At 50.9% G+C, this 25,989-nt stretch overlaps 1 protein-coding gene across 1 annotated transcript in view; it reads left to right on the forward strand.

Annotated features, from left to right (window-relative positions):
• Positions 1–3,999, forward strand: part of COL13A1 (collagen type XIII alpha 1 chain) — a 142,335-nt gene extending 138,336 nt beyond the window's left edge. Inside the window, exon 39 of the mRNA XM_047071960.1 lies at positions 3,778–3,999. Within this exon, the coding sequence (XP_046927916.1) occupies positions 3,778–3,999 (222 nt within the window). The remainder of the gene's footprint in view (positions 1–3,777) is intronic.
• Positions 4,000–25,989: the final 21,990 nt, after the last annotated feature.

The following is a 25,989-nucleotide window of genomic DNA, read 5'->3' on the forward strand; positions in this document are numbered from 1 at the left end:
TGAAGGTGAAGCTGCAGGTGTTCCAAGCCCCGCCCCCACCCGGTAGGAGAGGGTGGCTACCTGAGGTAGCTCTCAGACTTCGCCACACGTCATGCCTGGGCCTCCGAGAGGCCCCCGGTCGCTGCACCGCAAGCCTGTTGCTCTGACTTACGGTGAACCAAGGCGCCATCTTAAAACTAGGCTTGCCTGTGTCCCACCAGGCAACGGCCTTGGAGCCTCTTTCCTGTTCGTGGAAGGAAGAAGGTCCTTGCAGTAGCCGGCAAGGCCCAGAGCCCCAAACAGGCACTTTCCTAAGGAGGACACACAGGGCAATGGAAAGAATGTTCTGTCCTTGTCGCAAGAGACGGTACTCTTCTCGGCCTTTAGCGGCCTCGTGCATTGGGCCCAGGAGCCACGTTTAGGATGAAAAAGGCGGTCACAAGATAAACGGTGGCACGAATTTGGCAATCTGGTGTCAGGAAAATTGGGTGCCGCGGTGGGACTGCCTGCCAGCCAGCCGGCCGGAAGGTCTGCGTGCACGCGGGGAGGCTGAGGTCACTGCGAGACGCGCCGTCTGGGTGTGCATGTGCTTGTGCGTGCGAGCGGCCTGCTCCCCCAGGTCCCCTTGCCTCCTTACCTCTCCTTCCTCCATTATCTCTTTTGGCCCGGGCTGGACACTTCCTTCCTTCACTCCTTCAGTATCTCTCCCCCCGCCCAACATGTTCACCCCATTACCATAACCCCATACCCCTCATCCTTTTCTTTCCACTCTCCCAGCTGCAATTTATTTCTTCTCAGGTCAATTCATGCATCCCTATATTTTACAGAAACCTCTGCTCCTCGACTTTAACTTGCCCTTTCCCCACCTAGAACCCCCTCTTTGCCAGGGCCTCTTTTTGTCACTCTTTGGGGGTGGGAGGCAGGGAAAATGTAGGTAAAGCTAGTACTCTACTATCTCCAGAGGGCCTCCACTGTAAAGCCATTTCCTGGGCCCTTAGAACATGGCGCCCGTGGTGCAAGCTGCCCACCTGGAAAGTCAGGACCACCGCCGACCCTCTGTTGCCCAGAGGCGAATCATCAGGGACCTGGAACCCCACCCCCGCCAACCCCTCAGGAGCTTTGCCCACCCTCTGAACATGGGAAGCTGTGTTTACTTTTACACTGACCTGACCCAAGGTGAATAAGGGACCACATTGCTGAGAAAGTTGACCGTGGGCTTCCCATCCAAGCAGCCGGTGGTTTTGCTTGTCCACTGCTCGGGGACAGTTCACGCCATCATGTTCTCACTGGTGGGCATAGCTCAGGGCCAACACAGTCACACCTAATGCGCATATACACGTTCCCCCCTAAACACAGCATTTTCCAAGTGAGTATTTGCACTTCAGAAAACCCACTCAGACCAGTGCACTGGCCATCACAGGGAACCCCTGGAATCAAGAAATGGGAGGACTTTCCAAAGATTCGGGGAAACATAAAAACTATTCTCGTCCTTTGCCTCCCTCCGAGGAACCTTGCAGCCCTCCACTGCAGGAACACAGTAGACGTGACAGGATCGTGTCCGGAGCCTCGGCTCCAATACTGGCCAACAAGAAGTAACAATTGTCATTGGCATCATTGTGCGGCAACTCTCACTGGCTGAGCACGTGCCATGTGTCAGTATTAAGCACTTACCGTGCACAAAGACATCACACCAAAGTTTTGAAGAAGGTCATATTATCCATGTTCTACAGGCTCAGAGAGGTTGAGTAACTTCCCCAAGACACGTTGCTAGTAATAAGCAGAACGCGCTCTGGCTCCAAGCCTTTGCTCTGATCCCGCGCTGCCCGCCTTCAAGGTCTTGTCCACCTCGGGGAGCACAGTGGAAGCCCCCAGGCATTACGCCATCGGCCTTCTGCGGCTGAGGAGACCCGTTCCCAAGAAGGCTCCCCATGGGCACACTCCTCGGCCCCTTTGTCAGGAAACCCAACATGTGAAAATCCAAACTCAAAGTCATTAAAGAACTCCCCATTGCCCCTTTTTAAATGGAGAGTGATCCTGACGCATACAAAGTGGGGTTCGATTTAGAAAGAGGATGCTTAGGGAAGTTTTGCAGAAACAAATGAGCTCCTTGAACCAACCTGTCAATATACAAATAGCTGCCTATGATCCGGACCAGGACGGGCCAGAGACGCACGTACAGTGAGAGGACCTCACTGAGAACCAGGAGCCGCCATGAGCCCCGGACACACACGTACACATGGATGCTTGTACACTCATGTGCAAGCACACAATCGTACATGCACACACTTGTACACGCATGCCCAAGCACATCTTCACACGCTCACACACACGCATGTGCACACACACACACACAAACACGCACACATATCCCAGGGTTCTAGATAAAATCATCTCGCCTCCTAATAGAATATCAAAGGGATGAAAACCAATTGGGACAAAAGTTGCCATGTCAAAGCCTTTCAAAAATGGACCCTCGAAGAGAAGGAAGTGGGTCCTCTGTTCATCACAGACCGCTCTGGGCTCGGTGTTAGCAACGCTGGCCACAGATAGATTCCATCGACACTTCCCTCCACCTCCAGCTTTGAGCCCCACTGCTCCCTGTCCCCGGGCCTCAGTTTCCTCCCCTGCCCCCTGCCCACCTGCCTGAACCAAAGTCTCCAGTTTCTAGAGGAGTAAGGATGGGTGCTGGCCTCAAACCCTACTGGGAAGAAGATCCTAATTAAGAGACGGTATTTTCCCTCTTTGATTTTTCTTTTTTTCTTTTTCTGTTTCTAACCTTAACACGGGAATGATCCTAAAGTTTTGATGTTATTTTTTTCTCTCGGACTAAACCATTATTTACAGGGGGAGAGGGGGAAGAAAGGCTCTAGAGGGCCTAAAGGGGATAAGGGAGACCAAGGAGCGCCTGGATTAGACGCCCCCTGCCCGTTGGTATGTCTTCATTTATCACTTGCATTGTTCTGGTGTGTTCCTTGAGGTTTGCCAAGTTTGAAACCAAGAAGGCAAATATCTGCTCACTCGGCCAGGGAAACTCTGCCTGCTGTTGGCTTTGCCTTCAAACCACAGCTGCGGTCATTCTGGCTGAATCCCTTTCCTTCAAAGCTCTAGAACAGTGGACGTGTGCAAATGAGAACCCGCTCCCGAGGAAAGCGATTTGGGGAGCAGGCCTTGGCCGCGAGCTCCAGCGTGACTTTGGAAGCCGCTGTAGCGTTTGTGAGCCCCTCGTTTGCCTTCTTCGTTTCACGGCCACCTCTGTGGCCAGCAGTTCAAGGTGTTTTGGGATCCTCTGTCAGGATGCAGGAGACCGCCCGGGTTCATGTCCCCCGGGGGCCATCTATACCCCAGACTGGGTAGAACAAGGCCGGAGAAAGGGGGCTCTTAATATACAGCCTCCCGATGCCCACTAGCCATCCAGCTAAAACCAGTAGGGAAGCACCCCCAAACAGGCTTCTGAGGAATGATTTGTGGCACGTCAGCCGGGCTTCTCAAGTGCCTTCACAATCCGTGGCTCTGAAAACGATGCTACGCTACCTTTGAAGTTCATCTGCGCTGTTTCCAATTGAGTCTTTAAATGGGGAGGGGGCTGGTCGTACATGTGCCATGGCTCAGCTCTCATGGCAGCCAAAGAGAGTGCAGAGGTTGAATTTGGGACAGGAGGATCAACGGGGATTTGGGCCCTGCTCGTAGATGCCTCAAGGCCCTGCATCCTGGCTGGGGTAAGACTTGGGCCTCTCCACTCCACAGTCGGAGCTGGCCGGCCTCAACCTAAATAATCATCGTGGTTGGTTTTGTGAACAGGGACACCGAGGTTTTAAAGGAGAGAAAGGGGAGCCGGGGTTACCAGGGCTGGACGGACTGGATGCCCCGTGCCCATTGGTATGGCATCACCCTCCCTCGCCTGCATGGCCGACTCAGGCTTCCCCACGTGTGTGGTTCTTGCCCGCATGCCTCTCCAGCCGCCCTCCTCACGCCTCCTGCCCCATCCACTCAGTCTCCACCTCCTGCCCCTTCTCTCTGTAGACGCTAAGGGTCACCCTGCCCTGGCTGGTCCTCAGGGCCCCCAAGCATGCCCCCTGGAGCACGCAAAGCTTGCCAGATGTTTTCTCGGCTTCTTCCTCCAGCTGCTGCAAAAGCACATCCCCTTAATGTGAGCCATCCCGCATCCAACCCTCCCTTCCTAGGGGCTTCTAGCCAAACCTGCCCCCAGAAAGTCAGGAAGGTGAGATCCTCTGGACAGGTTCTTGGCAACTGTGACTTCTCTTCCTTCACACACTGCGGTTGGTTCAGCAAGCATCAGCTGAGCCTCAGGCGGAACATTTGAATGAGATGCCTGAGCCAGTCCCACACCCCTTCCCGTTCCGCCATCTTGTGATGTGGCCGGGGACAGACGGGCATGCTCATAAACGTAGACTGAGAAGTTCTAGAACTGAGGTAGAAGAGGGGGCCACTCTGCCCGTTCTTCCAGGCTGGCTCTGGGGTCGTTACCCCGGTGCTACCACCAGAACTAAAGGATGGTCCAAGGTCAGGATTTTAGATACTAAACGATTCATCCTTTTTGCTTCAACCCGGGGAGACACTACAAGACCCTCCCTTGGCTTCCCTCCCTTTCATCTGCAGATGACCCACCACCGGCAAGTCTGGAAGAGAATGGAAAGGTCGAGAATGTAGTTGAGGAAGAGAAGAGGGGAGACAGGGAGGCTCTTAGGAACCCTCCCACGCATGTGCTGGCCGAGTGGCCACAGTGCTGCTCACACCTGGCTCAGGGTCTGTCGGGCAGGGACGTTCTAGCCCCATAGCCACCCTTTCACCTCGCTGCAAGGGGAGAAGTGGATGGCACCTCACTCCAAGGCAATTGGCTTAGAAGGTTCCCGCTCTCCTATACTTCCCCAGGAGGTCTAGAGTGCGCGGAGCTATTTTCATACAAGTAAGACATGAGGACTCCAGGTCCCACGTCTCACCCCGGGGTCACACGAGAATTATCTCTGAAGAGAAGAGAAAAAGTTGTAGGAAAATACGCTGTGTGCCCCTGAGAGGTGACCACGGAGCCCCGTGAAGGGACTTTTTAGGACCAGTATAGACAACAAAAGAAGACTGCAGGGTAGCATGCTCCCCCTTCCCCCCACCCCTCTGCTGAAGCCCCTGCTCACTGCCCCCACCTCCCCACCGCCTGGCCTGATGACCCCCGAGCACGCAGCCATAGGACCCCCGGTCCCCCCAGAGCACCTCCACTAATCACCGGCCAGGTCTCCTCTCCGCCACGTGCCTTCCATGGCCTGAGTACCTTGAGTTCTGCTGGCCCGCGCCACCCTGCTCCTCTCTCACACACTCCCTCCGCCTGCCCCACTCTCCTCTGTCGCCCTGCCACCATCACGTGCCAATGGGAATGCCGCCGTGGCCCCGCGGAGGCTCCTCTCCCTTCCAGAGTCCATGTGAAGTGTCGCACCACGGCGGGCTGGGGAAGGGGGCAGGTCTCCATGAAGCCCTGGAATGCATCACCTCCCCCTGCAGACCCTCCCTGACCCAGAGGGGACAATGAAGGTCATCTTTATTTGGTCCTTAATGCAAAGCGGCATTTTCTGCAATAACATCCCGTACCGATGTGTCCTTTGTCTATGAATCTCGCTGGGGAAGTGTACATATCTTCCCTTTCTTGTTTCTCGTCGTGGCTCTTTTCCCGTCCCCTGCCCTGTGTCGTTGTGGACATGGGGGCAGGGGGAGCTATCTCAGTTTGAGATAACTAGGCTTCTTCTGCCCTCCGCGGCGGGCCGGCTGCCTGCTACCTGCCAGGCCAGAGGTTTAGGCACCTGTCGTGGTGGATGAAATCGATCTGCGGCACAGAGGGCTCCCATTCAACCACCTCTGGGCTAACCGCTTGCTCCAGTCATCTGAAACCCTGCGTCCATCCTTCTGTGCCCTGGAGCGTGGAATTCTAGGATCTGGGCTGCAATTCTAGACCAGATCTAGGCCCCGGTTCAGCCTCACACTCCCACCTTGTCTCACAGTTTCCAGATCCCCCCAGGGTATGCCAGAGGGGGCCAGGATATCAGGGCCCGAGAAGCCTCAGGACGTCCTGGGGCTACAGGTGCTCTGTGGGTGCCACCGGCAAAGGGGACAGACGGGGCACGGTTGATCCCCATCCTCCACTTCATCTCCGCCCCCGGCCCCAAATTCCCAGTAATGGCTGAGGCTGAGCCCGAGGACAGCGTCGCCCTGCTGAAGGCACCTCGAGACCATGTTGCGATTCCCGTGAGGTTGCTTGCCTCTTTGCACCCCGCCCTCCTCCTTATTGATTAACGGATGGGAACCGCCTAGGTCTCTTCCTCCTGCTGTTCAGGAAGGGAGGAAACTAAGATCATAGGAGAGCTGGGGACACCTTAGTGATCACCTCATACAACCGCACCTTCCCCAGGTTTCACAGAGGACGAAACAGGCCTCCAAGCACTGAATGACTGAGCTGTGAGCACCTAGCATTCAGTACAGCCAGAGCAGAGACCTGCGCGGCCAAGGGCTGTTCCTAAAAGGACACTCAGGTCACCGCTGCTCACTGACCCCACAGGCTAGGGCAGCCCCCCCCCCCCCCTTGGCCTTGCACGGTGACTGCGTGTGACCCTAGTCAGTGGGAAGTCCGGCTTGCCTCCCATCCATTTCGGAGGCTCTGCCCTGAAGCAGAGGAGAGGGATAGACAAGAGGCGGGCTGCCACAGTGTTTGTGGCCCTTGCTCCCCTGTCCTGCCTGCTCGCCGGGCTGTCCCAGAGTCTGAGCCACCTGCCTTCCTTCCTCCCCGCAGGGCGAAGATGGCTTACCAGTCCAGGGCTGTTGGAACAAGGTAAGGCCGCCCGGTGGTTTGCGGTGCCTCGGGGGACACAGGGGTCCTTGGGGCTCCATTCCCAAGTGACATCCTGCACGCACACTTTCCACGCTGGGCCTTTCTGCAGATGAGGCCGCAAGGCATGGGTCGAGAAAGGAATGATCCCAAAGGCAGGGTGCCCATTAAACATCCCATTCACTGCACGCACTTAGAGAACCTTCAAAAATGTTTTTTGAGGCATCCGCGGACCCCAGCGTACGGCGGGTCCATGTAGCCCCACAGCCGATCTCTTCATGCTTCGTGTGGTTAATTTCTACAGCACCTTTCCTCCGAGGACTACTAGACCTTGGGGTTTTTTGTTTTGGGTTCTTGTTTTTGTTTTGTTGTGTTTTAGAGAGAGAGAGAGACAAAGAGAAAAGGAGGGCATGAACGGGGAAAGGGACAGAGAGAGGGTCTCCACACTCAGGGTGATCCCACAACCCTGGGATCTTTGTGAGCTGAGCTGAAATCAAAAGTTGGACGCTTAACCGACTGAGCCACCCAGGCGCCCCTAGACCGTGTTTCAAAATTAGTTATCGGCAGCTATTCACGCAGCGTTCACGCGAGGTCACGTAAGCCACATGATGACATTTATACAGATGTCGGGAATCTAAGTTGCTTGAACTATAAACTCACTTAGCTTCTGTACCTCCTCGTAGAGACTGACCGGCTCACCACTCTACGCTTCCCCTTGAACTTAAGCTGCCAGAGCTTCCTGCTGGCACACGGGGAACCTGCTGCCCAGCATCTCCTGGGCTCCCAGAATTCCCATCAGCAACGAGCTTTCATTTGCTCACGCTAGCCTTGGCGTTGGCATCATTAACACCGTCTAACACCACAGGGCTGTGCTCCTGAACCCAATCACCCCGCTCAGTCCGGGCCCCCAAAGCACAGGGCTCCTCTGTGCTGACTTGATGACAGCCATCAGGTCACTAATCCGGAAGCCCACCCAGGCCCTCGGCAAAGGTGGCGGCCGCGATGCTGCCCACCCTCCCTCCGCAGCCACCCTCCACCTGGCTCCCACCGAGACTTCTCACAGCCCTCACTACGCGGTCTCCAGGTGTTGGTCTGTCCTTCTAAAAGGGCTGGAGAACCCAACCTATCCAAGAGTTTGTGCATAGCTAACCCAGCCCTGTCTCAGGGACAGTAGTGGCCCGCTTAACAATGAGATGAAGGGTTCCTCTGTGCTAAATGCCCGGAATCTCCTTAGCTCACGAGATTGAGTTAAAGGTAGTGAAACCACCAAGACACCAGGCCCAAGGTGAAGTACATGTACCCAAAGCATCCCTGAGCAGAGAAGGGAAAAGCTCAGCTTCAAGGGAGATGCCCCCCCCCCCGAGAATCCGTCTCTCCAGCCATGCCTCGTCCCTTTGGTGTGTCCCTTGAGACCTAGTTAAAACTCCACAGGCGGAGGGAAGAGACGTGTCAAATGACGTGTTTCCAAGATTTCCTTCTTCAAGGTTGCCGCTGATGGGTAGGAGATGGCAGTGGTTGAGGTTGGCAGGGGGAGAACAGCCACTGTCCAGAGCTACGGTGTCTTGGGGAAGTAACTAGAAAGCCTCCTGTCTGTTGGTCCACACCAGAAATTCAGTCCGGGACGATGCGGTAATTCATCAACAGCCAAGCCCCCAAAGGCCACATAGAGAGCAAGTGCCCTCTAGTGGCCAGGAAGGGGGTGACAGGAAGGCGAAAGTGATTTCCTGCCTCTGCCTTCCTTCGGGGTGCAGACAGCTCTGGGGTCTTCCGCCCAGGGGGTCGCGGGGCCCTGTTCCAGAGCTGCCCCCTCAGCCCTCCAGAGAGCACACTCCTTCCCCACCAGGGAAGTAGACGCCCGCAGACCCACTGACACTAACTCTACGTTGTTTTGTGTGTTTTTGTTTTGCAGTGATGCCTCTAACCTGGGATTGGCCTGTGTGTGTGTTTGTACATAGAGTATTTATTTTTATACAGTTTTCACTTTTTGAAAATGCCGGAAGTATGATGCATCTTACAGATTATTATTAAAAAAAAAAAAAGAAAGAAAAAGAAAACCTTGCATATTTTGTACAGAAAATGCCAACCTCTTTCCTTTTGTTTACAAGATGTTTTGTATACGTCTACGACTCTAATACACTTTTTGTTTGTGAGTACGGGCATATGTTTGCATGATATTTGTGCACACTTATTAAGTATTGAAGCTTAATAAATTATAGTGTTCTGGTGCCGAAGGGGGCCGGCCAACACTAAGGTGCTGGCCAGCTTACGTGTGGACTCACGGGGATGTGGACATCGGTGGTGTTTTTGCCAAGAATATTTTAAGCTCTTACGGATTTTCATTATTAAAAAAAGTTAAACGTGGCAATTCCTGATCCTGATCAATCATTAATTAAATACGTTCTTTCTTGTGAGAGCAGCATGTTCCGAAGCAGGGGTCCTCAGAAGTAGACAGCAACTGTATGAAACTGTGAGGTCCGACAGAGGGAGGGAGGGGACTCTGAAGCAACGTCTATTGTAAGATATCCCAAGTTCGTTCTAGAGCCACGTGAACATCTCAGATTCACTTGTGCTGAAACCCTCTAGGATCCCCAGGGCTCCAAAGGGCTATTTGTTACTGCTTTTGGTTTCTTGGGGTTTTTTTTTGTTGTTGTTTTTTGTTTTTGTTTTTGATGATGTTGTGTTTTTCTTCCTTTTGAGCGACAGTCACTAGTCACAGCTACCGCTGTTGGTGGCCGTTCGTTTGACACAGATTTGCAAGGCCCACGCACCACTAGCAGCTGGAAAGCTTGCCTCATGGCCATTGCACTCCGACAAAGAACATTCAGAAAACACTCACAAATCTGGGCCAGACTGGCACTCCGAAGTTGTGCTTATTTGTTACTAAATAGAGGGTTACAGAGTTCTGTTCACAGCACACGGCTTAGGAGAGGTCTCAGGGAACCTGCCTTAAGTACCCCCTGCGTGTGGCACACAGGTTTACTGTTCGATGTTTTACAACGTACATTGGTGCTTCCTCGGGGCTTGAAAATAACACGCTGCTGTAGGCACAGTCACACGAACGCTACGTTAGGGGGCTTCACGTTCGTGGGACCCTTGCCACATTGTGGCAAGGGGACCACCGGCTGCCCCGACCCAGGGGACCAACCATATCAACATTCTTACTCTAGACGGCCACTCATGTGTTTTGGGAATCCGCTTCCTTCTCTGCGTTTCAGCTTCTTCGTTTGAAAAGCAAACGAAGCTACTGAAAAGTAGACCTGAAGCTGACCTCCATGGTCACTGACCGGTCGCCGGTCCCCTCCCCACGGGGCAGAGGCCCACGCCTCCCGCCGGCACTGTCGTTATTCCTGTGGCGGGAGACTTCCAGGATGTGGCCCTTTCCGAGGGATCCTGAGTCCGGAATGTTACCAGCCCCAGCCAGGGCCGCCTTCTTCACGCACAATGCCGCGAGCCCGGCCCCGCGGAACTTTCAGGAGCTAAGAAAATATTTGCCTTTTCATTTCTTTTCAATTCAGGGGGGAAAAAAGAATGTCTAATAATGAATCCAGCCAGGGTTATATTCATCTTTCTACCAGAGCAGTCATAAAATGTAATTGTGGCCATAAAAGGGACTACGGGCCCTGAAGGTCAGAACGCTGCCCTGCCCACATCCTCCACTCCCGGAGAGAGTGGCCGCCTCACCCGCTCCTTTTACTTCCTCCCGCCCTGGCCGGACTGAGGTCCTGAGGAATCAGTATAACCTGGTTCCTGTAGACCCACTCCCTTTCAGGTTCTCGTTGGAGCAGCCCGAACCCACTGATGGCCTCAGGCTAGAGTCAAACATTAACTGGAAGGCTCCAGAACCTGAGCTTCTGTGTGAGCTGAGTACTCGGGGTAACTGTCCCCAGAGAAAACCCTCGAACTTTATGTCCATCCTGGTGTTCACTTCCTTATTACACCCCCCCCCCGTTGATACCACAGGGATCCCCTTCACTAGAACATAGAGAATAGCCTAGAAATATGTGTTAGGGCAAGTTTAAAAGTCAGCGTCAAGGAGAAATAAGTTGGCAGGAGAGCCCTGGATGGGCAGGGGAAGGTCCTCCACACATTTCACTGCAAGCTGCCCGGTGGTCGGAGACAAAAAGAAACAACCGGCCGGGGACCACCCTGCCCTCCCCGGTGCGTGGCCGTCCACTGAGGTTTGACCCTCACGTGCTTCGGTGCCTCGTGTATCCTCAGCCAGGACCTCCTCCCTGCAGGGCCTCGAGCTGCACACCTGGGGCCCCCTGGGACCTTGACTCAACTCATCTCTGTGTCACACGGGGTGCGGGGACGTTAGAAGCAGGGAAACCGATGGTCGAGCGGTCCGCAGAATAGATCAGGACTGACACCGGCAGAGCAGGTGCACGAGACGCGGGAGCATTGCGGGAGGGCAGTGCCGGGGGCCGGTGACCAGAGAGGGTTCACAGAGGTTAAAGACACTCACTCCGTCCCTGGGACGTGCAGCCCCTCCTGCTGAGACGTGCCTGCCCGGGAAGTGAGTGGCGCACCCAAGCCCCGCCCCACGGAGCCCATTACAGTCCTTCCGGCAAATGTTCTCTAGGAACTAAGTGCTGGGTCTTGAGACCTGTTGCCTTCCGGGGCTCACGCCCCTGCCTACCTGGAGGCTTGCCAGAAGACTGAACCGGGGCCCCCCGTGGTTGACAGTGGAACAGGGTGGTCTAGGCCCACATAATCGCTCTCACCAAGGTCAGTGACTTGTGCCTCTGCAGTCACGTGGGCCAAAGGAAGCCCTCCACCTCGCTAAGGAAGAAACGACTCCCTCCACACCTCACCCCTTCTCAGCCTCCCCCTGTGCTTCCTCCCTGCCAGGCCGAGGGCTGGCCTCCCTTCCCCTGACCTCATCCGGCAGAATGGAGCGCCAAGGACACGGGGAGAGTTGGGGTTAGCCCCTGAACAGGGAGGGCGCTGGCCAGCAAGTCAGGAGGCTCGGCTTCCGGTCCTTTCTCCGTTGTCAACTATGTGGCGTGGGGCACCTTACTCCTGCTCTCTGTTTCCCTGAGTGGCAAATAAGGGAGTTGACTTAGGTGACCTCTGACAACCCGGAAACCCACTGATTCCACTGACCGGTCGGCTCCTGGGTGGACCGGACACTGGAGCATTCCCTGCCCCCTCCGCCTAGAGCCGTCTGGCTGTGACAGTAGTATGCATGGGGTTGGCATTGCAAAACTGTGTGCTGCATGTGTGTGCTCCATAACCCTAAGCAGAGGACCCCAAGCAGCCCTGTGCTGGTGGGGTAGGTGAGCGGGGTCGGCTCTCGGAGGGCAGGGATGGCCGCAGAGGCGCTTGCTCTGATCGGTATCTATACCGCTAAATTCATCAGAGACAAAGCGATAGGGGTTTAACTACCTGGCACACAGGGAGGATCCCCAAAGCCCCACAAAGGCTCAAGGACGCAGTGCGGCCGTGGTAAGGTTCGCCTTGCCTCCCCCCCATATCCGGCCCTCTGCACCCCTGACCTTACACCACCCCTGCCCCCCGCCCCGGCCCTGCACCTGGATTCACTTTAAGGCACCCTGAGAGTCGAGCACCTAAGCTAGAAAAGAGAAGGGTGGGCCGCCGGTGAGTGAACCAGAAAAGAGGACGCACACAAAGAGGGAGGCAGGGAAAGAAGGAAGGACCAGGACCAGGCAGGGGCCGGCTGCTCGGTTCTTCAAGGAGCAGAGTTTTGAGGTGGTGTTTCCTCGAGGCTGTCTGCTGCTCACTGTGGTGGGGGGGGTTGGGGTGGCGCAGGGAAGGAGAGCCGGGTTTCATTCGCTAAGGCAGGATTCCACACACAGAGTGACCCCCTGGTCCCTAGAAAAGCCTGCCCCTGAGCAACACCCAAGCCTCTGTCCAAGAACCGGATAGACGGAGGCGAGCAGGACTGGGGACAAGCCTCAGCACTGCGGGGCCTTCCCCGGCAAGGGTCTGCTTACACGGCCCACACGCATTCTCCGCTTCTTCTCCACACCCTTGCCCACGCCGGGTCCTCTGCCTGGAACGCTGTCCTTTCTCACCTGTCAAAATTCAGCTCTCACCACCAGGGCCCTGGGAAGACGTTTCTGGGTTCCTAAGTTAGGTGAGTCTTCCTCCTTGGAACAACCCAGAACTCTGTGTCTTTTTCTTCCTCCGCCTTCTATTGGAGGAGGAAAAGTCAGTCTTCCAACCCAGACAGTGAACTCTTAGAGGGGAGGGACTGTCTAATGCATTAGGCACCTAGAGACCTAGCTCAATGCCTCCCTCCCGTGGCCAAGGTTCATAAACATCCATGACCTGCCGAGTTAACAGTCTACTTGGTGAAGCACCTACTATGTGCAGGCAGTGGGGCAGAAAGGCCAGGGCTCCTATGGACTGTGAGACACAGCCTGCCCTCCAGGATTTAACAGGGGTGCCCAGCAATGCAAAGACGTATGTGCTCAGTGCTAAATGAGGGCACAGCCAGAAGACTCTGTGGCAGCCAGTGTGGCCAGAATGGAGGACAGAGTTTGCCAGGGAGGGAGGATAGAGGACAGAGGGAGGAACTGGCCCCGAGGACAAGCAGTCCTCCCCTTGCCTTGCCCGCCATCCCAGGCACAATCTTCCATCGAGCATAATCCCGGGCCATACTTGCTTCTCCAGTCAAGGGAGGGCAAATGAGATTTCTACAGAAGAAAGCGGGTAGGAAGGGGGGCCCACGCCGGGAGTCTGCCTGGGTCGGCCAGGTCTGTGGGATCCCCCTGGTCCAGAGAGGTATCCCCACGTGCCGATCACTGGTAGGACTCCTCCTCAACCTTCCCCTTCTCTATGCCTCCTCAAGGGCCAGAGTCCATGGTTGGTGGCCAAGAAGTGAAGCCAGCCAGCCCAGAGCCTTGGGGAAAGCACCTTGCCCTGGAGGAGGGAGAAGACGGAGAGTGTCAGGCCAGACCCTTCCCAGGGGCCTGGCTTGAGGGTTGATCAGAGGGTGACCACAGGTGACTATGGGCCGTCTGCCCTTCCTGAGGGCCAGAGCTCAACCGGAAGAGTGAAGGCTCGGCATGCCTGTGTCTCCAGCTCTCTGCCGGGATTTCGGCTACAGCCACAGCTGGGACCGTCTGCTGCTGTGCTGCTACACCTTTAAGGGCTCTTGGATGCCCCTTTCTATTGGACAATTGCAGTTCTCTGAGCAGCCTCTCCCGCCAGCATTGTCATTGTCCCACCTCGGAAGACCTCCCCTCCCCGGGAAGCTGGGGCCGGAGACCTGTCACCTTCCTAGCTCCTTCTCAACATGTTTCCTTTAACTTCATTTGGTGCGTCACTGTTAACCCTTTTACTTCCTGGGTTCTCTCAAATGTCATCGGCTGATGAGTGTACCAAGCTGGAAAACCAGAGAGCATTTGTCTTCAAGAGGAAAGAGCGATGATGTCATAGAGGAGAGAAGACTGGGCAATGAGGTTGGACGCCTAGGCTGGCCCTCAGAGCCAAGGGCCTCGCGCATGTAGTCCGGTGTCCTGAGAGGCTCCAGCCGGCACTGAGCTGAAATGATGGAGAGAGGCAGCAATCGACATATTTTCAAGAGGATCTGGAATAAGCCCTCTTCCTTTCGCGGAATTGTTGAAGGGACAGAGCTTGGTAACTACCCACCCACTGCCTTCCTTCTCCCTCGGTCACCCTATGCAGACCACTTTGCCACCTGCTTCTTCTGTGAATAGGATGGCGATATTCTCTTGTCCCATCGAGGACTTGTTGCAAGTAAAGGAAGGCACCGTTGATAACCGTGCGCCGTGACGACAGATGTCAACCTGGCCAACCAGGAGGTGGGGTCACACTAGGACCCAATTCATGAGTCATCCCCCGGCCCCTCCAGGGCGACCACTGGCAAGGATTCAACATCTCCTGTCTCCTTAGAGCCGCGACCTTGTACCAAGGCCTAAAGTGTTGGGACCAGGTGGACATTGTGTAGAGCACAAAGATACTGCCCCTGTTCTCACCTCCACTCACCTCTGGTGGGAGATAAGATCAGAACGGAAATGACGTCCACATCTGAAGGGCAGGTGGGCCAGAGAAAGGCAGAAACAAAGGGCGGTGGGTATTCAAAGGCAAACAAGGTCCTTCCTGAATAAACCGACAGCTCCGAGAAATTCCTCCCCAAGGCACTTTCAGGAGGGGCAGACTGGATCACCCAGGGCACACATTCTGACCTTAACTCCATGACATCTTTTCTCAGCCCTGCAAGCCAAAGCAAATGCATTACAACGAGTTTATTATTTTTCCCCATTCACAGTGCCTGACCCACAAAGGTGTCGATCCAGTCCTGACCCTCACTGATAACTGATAACTCCACGTTCTCCCCTTTTGGATGCTTATCGTAAGTAGGAACAGCGGCCTCTTTACCTGAGTCGGACGAGCACATCCAACATCCAGGGGCTGCAGACAGACAGCTTGAGTCCATCCCGGACCCCTTGGGGGTCAAGGACCCATGTGTATAACTGAATATGGCAAAAGTCACAGCTAATAGACCCAGATGGTGATCCACACGTGACACGGGGCTCAGTAAGTACTGCTGGGTTTTTACAGCTGGGTGAACCAGCCACCCAACCCCCCTGCCCTCCGCATGGGGGCATGGGAGAAATAAAAAAGCATCCCTATATGACGTGACACACAAATGAATGGGTTTGAGGACTTTCGATGACTCACAGGATCCTGGACATTTGTATACAGACAAACGGTCTTCCGCACCTCCCAGCAAACCACTCTGAGCCAATAACGGTGGAGGAAGACAGATCCATCACGGCCACCTTTTAAGAGAGGAACCTGCCAGTCCTGGGCTCTCTCCTCTGTAAGAAATACAGTGACGCTGCCCGCCAAGAGCCATTTTTCTTGCACTCCGCTCATTCCAAAGACCAAATGTTTTATTGCAAACGTCCGCCAAAATAAACAGGCCTGCAAGTCGCACAACCAGTGGGACAGCGCCCTGGCCCAGGGAGGGAGGTGCGCGTGCTGGCCCTGACTGCCGCTTGCCCCCCGGGGCCACCATGGGCAAGCCCGCCGCGCTCCGTTCCCTCATCCCTGACCGGGGATGGGCTCCGCCCGCCTCACCGGCAACGGAGGACCGTCCAGGGAAAGGACTCGGAACACAGGAAAGCGCTATGTAAGGTTAGACAATGCAGTGGTTCGTGTTCACCGTCCAGGAAAAAAAAAAAAGAACAAAAAAACAAACAAACAAAAAAAAAACCTTGCTTTTCATTGTCAAACCTCAACTAAATGGAGTCGCTTGGAAAAGATGCATTAAAATTTCTGGCAAATCAGGTTCAAAGCAGGCCCTCTTGCGTCCACACAGGGGGCCTGGAGGACAAATGCTAAGTGTGCTGAGTAACAGAGAAGCAGAAACGTTGGGTGGCCGGTGGTGGGGGGACAGGCCGATGGTTGTGGACTGCCCCCTGGGAAGTTGCTTTTTAAAACTAAATCCCATAAATACTCCTAGAGTTTTATTTTTCTTTTCCCTAACAGGGAAAAATCAGCATTTTTTTAAATCCTTCTTTAAAATTCCAGTTACCCATATTCCTGGTTGAGGAATGAGGATTCTCCTTTTTATTGACCCCAGCAGAAGATGTTTCCTTGGTGCTGGGCTGGCTCCCACCCCCCAGCAGGCTCCCACCCTCCTTGGAATCCCACCCGTGCCCTCTTAGACGCTGTGGGCGAGGCTCCCCCAGGCTGTCAACCTGTCGTCTTAAGTTTAACAATCGTTACCTCAGTAATTCACTAGATAAAGCTCTGTTGCAGGAACCTTCAGTGCGTTTAATTGAGCTTTAATGCATTTTTTCAAAGCAGGTCAGAATGTAAGTTTCAGAATTGCATAATGAAGGTCACAGCTTATCTGACCACTGTATACATTAGGCAGTGGGGAGGGGGGGTGGAGTTTCCAAGAGTAATCCCTAGATGATAAAAGCTCCAATTAATTACTTTTTTCTTGTAATTATTTTTGGTAAGGACCTGTCTATACTGCAGGCAGTGGGTCTTTTATATGGAAGAAAACATTTACCTGTATATAGTTTGCTAACGATTGAAGTTTTTCTATCATTTCTGTTTTGATGTTAAAGCAAGATGTCTTCTTTTTTACTAACGGTATTTTTCCTATGACTTTTAAAAAGTTATTTCCCCTGAGCTCTCCTTTGGGTCAAAAGCGCCTCCTGTGAAGGCACCTTGGTGCTAAGCCTCCTGGAGTGAGCCAACCCCTCACCCACTCTCCTCATCCTGAGTGTCCCCAACAACGTGCACAGCTGTCCTGTGACCCCTGCAGGAATCCCTTTCACGCCTTCGTGCCGTTTACCAAAAAGAGGTCATTTTTCAACATGCAGGACCTTTCCTGGGCTGCAGGTCAGTCCCTGATGTCCGAGGGGCCCCGTTTTTACCTCCATACAGTGCCCGGGGCTGGCTCTTCCTCACCATGTAAAGTAGATGGTGAGAGGCCGAGAGGTTTCTACCTTTTTGACATTTGTGGCACTTTCCCAAATGGTTACTTACTAATCTCTGACCCTCCCCCAAGAGCTAAGACCCCCCCAGCCCATCAGCGATGGTCTTCTAGCACCCCTGCAGATTTCTCCCCTCCTTGTCTGTTTTCTTTTGTTTTCCATTCGCCCCTCGCCCTCAGACCACTTGGTTCCCTCCTGTGTCCCTGTCCCCATCCCTTTCTGTCTCCATTCCCATCCTCTGTCCCCCAGAGCTCCCTGCCATTCTAGCTCACCTTCACACAAGGAAGTCCTGTGTGAAGTGGGAGAAAGATTTGCCATCTTGTCAACTCGCGTGACAATTTTGTTTGCCTACCAAACACGCCTGGTGCCTTTCATCGCGATAGCCTTTGACAGGGGTACCGTTTATCTTATTATGTTCCCGATGAGTAGGGAAATACACGCTTTCTATTTCTTTCATTTTTGGTGTTTATTCTCATAAAAACATTGTTATTAGGACCTCCTGGTGAAAAACTGCTTTGATTTCTTGGGTTTTTTTGTTTGTTTGTTTGTTTCAGGGTCATAAGCAAATCTCCAGGGTTTCCTATTGGTTTTAAGTCCAATACGTCACAGTGAACTTGTTAGTACAGACCTGTGCGTTCCGTGTCTCCAGGGGAAGGCAGCGGGCCACAGAGCAAAGAGTTTCAGCTTCCCTATCCTGAAAACGAACGGGTGGTGCTAGGTGTAATATGTTGTGATTCTATAGTTCCATAGCTTTTTTGCTGATTTCGACAGGTCAGATGCATTTGTCTTTACGCCTGTCAGGGATTTGCTTGGTTTGCTTTGCTTTTTAACCACATCAGTGTCTATTTTCTTCTGATTTGAAGAGGTGTTCTGGTTCCGGTCTGAGCTGATAACTGCTTCCTCTCCAGCAAACCTCGATGCAAAGCTGCCTGAACAAAGAGGGGCTAAAATTCCCTGTGCTGGTTTCCTTCCTTTGCCTTTGGGAACTCACTCGGATTGCTCCCATGCGTGGATTGTGGGGATCCGGGATGAGGTTTCTGGTATGTGATGAGATGTTCAGAGAAAGCCAGTGCCAGGTATTTGTGGCCAAAAATAGAGGAACTAACCTTTTTCTTAAAAGCCAGCTCTGTTCCATAACTTAGCCAAAAAAGCCAGCCAGTTCCCTGGCCATCCAAGACCTCCGTGAAAGACCCTCAGTATTTCCCATGAATGAGCAGAGAGGTCTGCAGGGTTCCCATCACCGTGGCCACTAGAGTTCCGTGTGTGTGCTCTAGAACGATCCGCATAAATCTCGGAGGGGCTCTGTAGCTGCCATGTGGCCAAAAGGGTTTATAATACCTGTCTTTAAGAGAAAATTAGCTCCCGTGTTGTGTGTGCTTCTGGAAGGCATCCCCACAGGTATATGAGGGAGAAAGAGGTGGCCCTGGGAATACGGTTGGGGTTACTAGACCAAGAGCCATACAAAGCTCACCAGCAGGGATAGAGGCAGGACACAGTAACGTTCCACTCTACCGCATGGCCAAGAAATATGCCGTCAACCTGACACACAGACTCAGAGGAGCGGACTAGTTCTGTGTTGGGGTGCAGACTTCAGTTCCCCCGTCCCAACACTAACCGTAAGGGGAGGGTTCCCCTCCCAGAAGGGGCCCCTGAAGGAAGTGTGGTTTCTCCAGTTAAGGTTTTCTTTTGTGAAACAGCCACTCGTATGAGTGCCCCTCGCCAAGTCCTGAGGTAGTCACACCACGTCCCTCACAATGAGTGTGGTTCACACAAAGCTCGCAGCTTTCCACGTGTCCACCCCAGGCTGCTGGCCGTGGGAAGATGAAGCCTTTCTGGGGCGCCTGGAGACCTGGGGATTCTTGGACTCCTACTAGGAGCCTCAGAAAGGCGTTCCACTGGACGGCGGTGACCCAAGAGCGTGACAGCCTTGGCCTCAACCTCGGCCTCTCCCTACTGATCAAAGGGACTCCTTCTGGACAGAACCCCTGCCCCTCAGACCACAGCTTTTCTCCAGCAACCGGACTGTTATCCCAGACTCCACTCTCTGAGCGCTGTGGCCTCTCCCATCAATGATCTAAAAAAAGGGTTCCAAAGAATTTTAAATACTCCATAAGTCTGAGAGCTTCTTATGAGGAAAAGTATATATTATGAGATTTTTCATAATTCAGTGATTCAGTAAAAATGCCATTTACCTGCAAAACCATATTAGGGGCAAAGGTGCCCGATTCTTTTATTCCCAGCAACCTCCTTTTACCCAACTGGACACTGCAACCTTCCTCTGCAATCCCAGGCTGGTCGTTTTATTGAAGCAACTGGACTTTATGCATTTGTTACTTTCACTTTTTTTTTTTTTTTAAGTTTCATTTATTAAAGTAATCTCTACAACCACGTGGGCTCGACCTCATGATCCCAAATCAAGAGTCACAAGCTCTTCCAACTGAGCCGGCCAGGTGCCCCACTTTCACTTTATTGAAGCTTTTTTTTTTTTTTCTTGTTATTTGGTACATTTGGTGTGCAATGTTTAAATGCACATTGTTTTATTTCTATGATGACCTCGATAATGGAACAGAATTTTTCTTGCTTTTCCTAGCCTGCAGGTGATTTCAGAAATGTTTCCATTTTACGATACCCATTTTATATATGTTGTGCTGTTGCTAACTTCTTATATGTCATATCTTGGTGTTTTAAGAACTGTCTCTTATTCTTGTGATCCGTGTCACTATTATTCTGTTATCATTCATAAATTTGGATCTATTTTCTGGTGCACTCAATTTATTTTTCCAGGCACCTTTGATCGTTTGGAAGCATGTTAGTTATTTGTATAAGTAGACATAGGAAAGCACTTTGCTTAAGCAGTGAGCAAGCCTTTTGGTAGATAGATACTGACGTTAAAAGATTGGTCCTTTTAAATGCCACCTATGTGGTTTTCCTCCCATTATCAGGTGCTATTTCAACAAAACTTGTTTCTTTGCTGGATTTTTCTGTCCTTCCAGTCTCTGACTTTGATTTTTAATTGGCCACGATTCAGTTTTCCAATGCCTGAACATACCGGGTCAAAAAGAGCTTCCCCGCCTCCCTCCGGTGGGCTCTTTTCTCCATTTCAGCAATGTCCAAGCTAAAAGTGAACCGGAGGGAGGACAGCCCAGGCGGTTGGGGTTTGCCTAAGGACCTAGGAGTAGATGGCTTTTGGCAAGTGCCTTTTCAAGTGTCTTTGAAATAGAGGGCAGGGCCCCCAGCTAACCCATACCCACATCTCTTTGAAACTTCTGGCCTCCCATTCGATAGAATAAAATCTGGGATGCTGAGCTAACTCCATCCCAGGCAGTGAGACCAGAGTAGGGGCGCTGCGTGGGGGTCAGAAGATCCCGGTTCCAGCCTCAGTTCTGTCACCAGCGCACTAAATGACAGCCCCTTCTAATCCTCGGCCCTATACGATACGAGGATGGGTATTCTTTGCAACGCAAATATCCTGCAGAAGACATAACTGAAAAAAATCTGACTATTCCTTGAAATGTAGCTTTGCTACTCCCAGATGGGGAGAACGTTAGCAAATGAGTACAACTGCCATTTTAAGGGGAAGGCTCTGCCCCCTGGGGACCCCACGAGGGCCAGTGTCCTGATCCACGATGACAGAACAGGTATCCTAAGGATGAAACCCCAAAAAGCAGTGTGGAAACTCAGTTACTAATTACACTGAACAAAAGCCTGTTTAGGAGAGGCCACCAAGCTAGAAAAGCGAGACAGTAACTGGCTAAATTAGCAAAATGGTTAGGCAACTGTTAGCCTAATGCTTCCATTTGTTAAGGAAAAACATAGCCAGAAAATCCCCTGTGGAAACTGTGGTCCTTTCTGTCTGTGTCATCCTAGAATTTTCTATGCGATTTTGTACTTAATATCTATGGTGTAAATACTTTCCACTGTACAAATGTAAATATAAATTATATATTTTATTTCTGTTTTTTTTTTCTAAAATGGAAGTTGATCTAAGTAATAAATTACAAACCGTCTACATCTTGGTTTTTTATTCTTTATTATTTTTTTTAGGAATGATATACCTTTATTTTAATATCTTTCAGAAGGAAAAAGGGGTTTGGTGATTAAAGGGAGCCTTCGTTCCTAACTAACGAAAGTAAGATAGTGCTGTATAAAAAGGAAAAGATTGAAGGTCAGGAGAGTGGGTTTTAGTTCTGACTCTTGTTAACAGATGTGAGACTGACTAGATCACTTAAGAATGGAGATTCAACTACAAATAAAAACAGCTGCTCCCAGGTGTTTTAAAATTCAAAAGATGCAGGGGCGCCTGGGTGGCGCAGTCGGTTAAGCGTGCGACTTCAGCCAGGTCACGATCTCACGGTCCGTGAGTTCGAGCCCCGCGTCAGGCTCTGGGGCTGATGGCTCAGAGCCTGGAGCCTGTTTCCGATTCTGTGTCTCCCTCTCTCTCTGCCCCTCCCTCGTTCATGCTCTGTCTCTCTCTGTCCCAAAAATAAATAAATGTTGAAAAAAAAAATTAAAAAAAAAAAAATTCAAAAGATGCAGGTGGAAATATGAAGTCTTAATTTTCGTTATGTCAATTGGTTGGAGTATGAACATTTTATATAAGGGAAATTTCTTTTATATATGTATATATATAGATTTTTTTTTTTTTTTTGAGAGAGAGCGAGAGAGAGAGCATGAGTGGAGGAGGGGCAGAGAGAAAGGGAGACAGAGAATCCCAAGCAGGCTAAATCCTGTCAGTGCAGAGCCCAACACGGAGCTCGATCTCACGGCCATGAGATCATGACCTGACCCGCAATCAAGAGTCAGATGCTTCACATTTCATATAAGGGAAACTTCTGTTTCATATTTTATTTTGCATGAATTCTATTTTGGGACAAAACCAAAAAGAAATGGAGTGTGAAGTTAACTTTTACTGTTGATACTTCTAAAGACCCATGATTAATAACCATCATTATTTTATTAGCTTTAAGAGCATTTGGGGAAGAAATCATTTTCAACAATTTTTAATGAAATACTCAAGCTTTGAATATCTTCTTGATCTGCCCCAAATTTCTTCACCCGTGTCTAACAACCCACGAAGAAAATTTGTACCAAGGCAGAAATATAATCAAATGGCCTGGAATTGACAAGCCAACCAAAGTGGGCAGGAGTCCCAAGGAATGGCTCAGGCAACCTCCACTGTGGAGCCATGAAAAGCCTGCAGTAACTCCGTTGGACTGAGACGTGCCTTCTTATCCTTTCTGAAAGACCGAAATGAAGCTAAGGAATTTAAAAAAAAAAAAAAAAAGCCTTGATAGATAGCAGGTTCCTTCCCTCTTCAACACACCAAAAAGGCTTGACCTTGCCTTCCTACCATATCAGAATAGAAACAAGCCTGTGAGATCATCTGCACCTTGCTCATCTTCTACAAGAGAGGCTGAGAATGTTTATGACTCTCCCGAAGTCACCTGACACCATAGTCCCACCAGCTCTTGAGAAAACCAGCTAAGGATAAGGGGACCACGGAGGCCCTTCTCCGGAGCTGTGGTCCCTCCCTCTCCCTGCTGTTCAAGGAAACCCACATGGAGGGCAAGTGGAAGGGAATTTCTGCATTCACTTCTCAGTAATCTAGGGGCCTCCGTCTTCAGATTAGGGCGTCAGAAATACAGTTCTTGCGTTATACAGTTTGCGGGGCTGGGTGGGGAGCTTCTAAGCATATAAGCTTCTACCTCTCTTCTTGTTTTCCAAAGAGCAGCGCAGACCTGCAAGATACGGGTTCCAGATCTGGGTCTGTTGTTAGATGCAACCAGGAGCCCTTCCTCCTCCACGATGGTAGCGCTGGGATGAAGCATATAAAAACATCACTTCCTTTTCTGTTCCTTGACATTTTCTTTCTCACTGTCCTCCCCAACCGCCCATCAACTTCTCTTAACTCCTTGCAGCAAAACTGGTAAAACAGGTAAGTACTTTAGATACATAGTCCTGTGCTGTCAAATTAATAAACCCAACAGTGCATCAGAAATGAAGAAAAGAAAAAGTTTCAGCTGTGTTTTGTTTGAAAATACTGCTGTTTAAAAGTTCCAGTCAAAAAATCTCCAGAGACCCGGTCTGCATAACCAGCTCTTAGACGGGAAAGAGGAGCGTAGCTGAATTTCTTCACAAGCCATCAGGCTGCAGAAGAATTTTGTGTTAAAAGATAATATTCAGAAAAAGATAAAATCGGGGCGCCTGGGTGGCTCAGTCGGTGAAGCGTCTGACTTCGGCTCAGGTCATCATCTCACCGTTCGTGAGTTCGAGCCCCGCATCGGGCTCTGCTGACAGCTCAGAGCCTGGAGCCTGCTTCAGAGTCCGTGTCTCCCTCTCTCTCTGCCCCTCCCCTGCGCATGCTCCGTCCCTCTCTGTCTCAAAAATAAATAAAAACATTAAAACAAATTTTTTTAAAGGTAAAATCATGATTCGCATACAGATATAAAAATGAATGCATGTTAAGGATTTTGACTCATGCGATGAGGAAACCAACCGTGTTTTCACCAGCCCAGCAGAAAAGTCAAAAGAGCACAAATTTATACGAAGTAAAGAAAGTGGCGATGAATTGCAAATTACGGTGGACTATTACCATCAGACACGACAGAATTTACGTATCGTTCAAAGACAAAGGACAGATGGAGAATCCGATAACCCAGGGAGGTTATACTACAGATGAAACATCATTTTCTGTTGAACTGCAAAAAGATTTTCTACAATTGTAAAGCAATGCTTTGCTGTATTTAATACCCAGACCTGTTTCACAGACATTAAAACCCATCATCATTTTCAACTCATACGTTATGCTGGTAAATGTGTCATCAGGAAAACCCTTGAGCACGTATTGATGGAGCCCTGTATTTGAGTATTAACCTTCTGATCCCTGTGAGCTCCCGTGCCCTTCCTCTCCTCTGTTCACTGTCTCTCCACCCCACCCCACCCCCACTTGGCTTGGGGCTAAGAACTCTTGACGTAAATAACTAACTCTGCAGAGCTTATCAAAAGCAGATGTCGTGAAGGATGTTGACCCCCGCGTCTCCTAACACTCATCGCTGGGTGAGCAATAAATCTCTATGTTTATATGGCTAGAGCCTTTCCTCTGAATTAAAGACCCCTGACCCTTCACATGTGTGGCTGTTAACTGGGACAGACCTCTTTGCTACTGGCCCCTTAATTCAATGTGCTGACAGTCAAGATGCTCTTAGAATAATGAATTGCAGTCTCTCGTTTTTGACTTCATAGAGCCCCATGCAATGACACTTTATGCATATTATCCACCTGACATTTTTAACGGAGCTAGCAAATGCATAGCATATTAGTCCTGGAGATGGGAACTATATCCATTCCCCACTCCTTCCCAGCATGAATTCAATTTATGTGGCCACTGTAGGTTTGCCACTGCTGAACAGTGGTTTCTTTAGGATTGCTGGGTCATTTCAAGTTGAAATAATAAATCAGAATATTAATTCAAGATGTGGCTGTGGCACTAACAAGCTATGTGGCCGTCACCAGATCTTCATCTCCCAGAGTCCCTACTTCCTCATAAAATGACGTCACCGAACTCTAAATCTTTCCGAGGCTATCACAGCCTACAGTGATAGCGGGAGGTACATTGTAAGCATTGGTGTTTTCAACACAACATGACAATAGTTGCTGTTGACAGCCATAAGTGTGCTTGAAAAAAGTCCGTGTGCAACCTCCTGGAGATTAAATCTGTAACGTGGGAACTGGGGAGACATTGGTTTGGATGGCGCCAACGCACAGAGATCTCTTCGCCAACTCATGCTCCATTTGAGAAAGCAGTACATTCCCCCCAAAATGAGCCATTACATGGCATCTCCAGGGATTCTGAGCTTCAACAGGCCTTGAGGAGCTTGGGTACCGGATATTCCCAAAGTCGACTGTATATTTCCCCGACTTTTCAAGAGTGAGGGTGGAGTATGCTGAGTTAAGCACACACTCATTCAGTCTCTCTACCTCCAAACTCTAGCAACATTGGATGTAAGAATACAATGCAACGGAGAGAGATTCGACAAAAACACTGGCTTGTACTCTTCAAAAATACCAGTGTGGGGAATGACAAAGAGAGACGGAAGAAATGATCCAGATTAACAAAGGAGAAAGATTAAAGAGACATGAGAACCAGATGAATCCTGGACCAGAAAAGTAATACCATCAAGTTTTCTATAGGGCAATTGGACACACTTGAGTAGAGCCTGCATATTAGTACTATTGTATTCACGTTAAATTTCCCATTTTTTATAAGGATATTATAGCTCTCAATGTGGATGCTCTTGCCCTTAGAAAATACACACTGAATTACTTAGGGGGAGGATATCTACAACAGCTCTCAAACAGTTCAGGAAAAAAATAGAAAGTGACAAAGACAAAAAGAAAATAATAAAACAAATGTGGGGAAATGTGAACATTTGGTAAATCTGGGTGAAAGGTAGGCAGGAGTCTTTATGCTATTATAATTTTCTTCGTTTGAAATGATTTTTTTTTTAATATAAAGAAGACAATGGAGGGGCATCTGGGTGGCCCGGTCAGTTGAGTATCTAACTCTTGATTTCAGCTCAGGTCATGATCCCAGGTTTGTGGGATCGAACCATGAGTTAGGCTCTGTGCTGACAGTGCAGAGCTGGCTTGGGATTCTCTCTCTCTCTCTCTCTCTCTCTTTCTGTCTCCCTCTGCCCCTTTCCTCTGCTCATCCTCTCTCTCTCTCAAATAAAAGATAAT

This window comes from Lynx rufus, unplaced genomic scaffold (genome assembly GCF_022079265.1).
Source record: "Lynx rufus isolate CCGP_SWC_20201006 ecotype Redwood Valley unplaced genomic scaffold, mLynRuf1.p SCAF_11, whole genome shotgun sequence".
Classification (NCBI taxonomy): domain Eukaryota; kingdom Metazoa; phylum Chordata; class Mammalia; order Carnivora; family Felidae; genus Lynx; species Lynx rufus.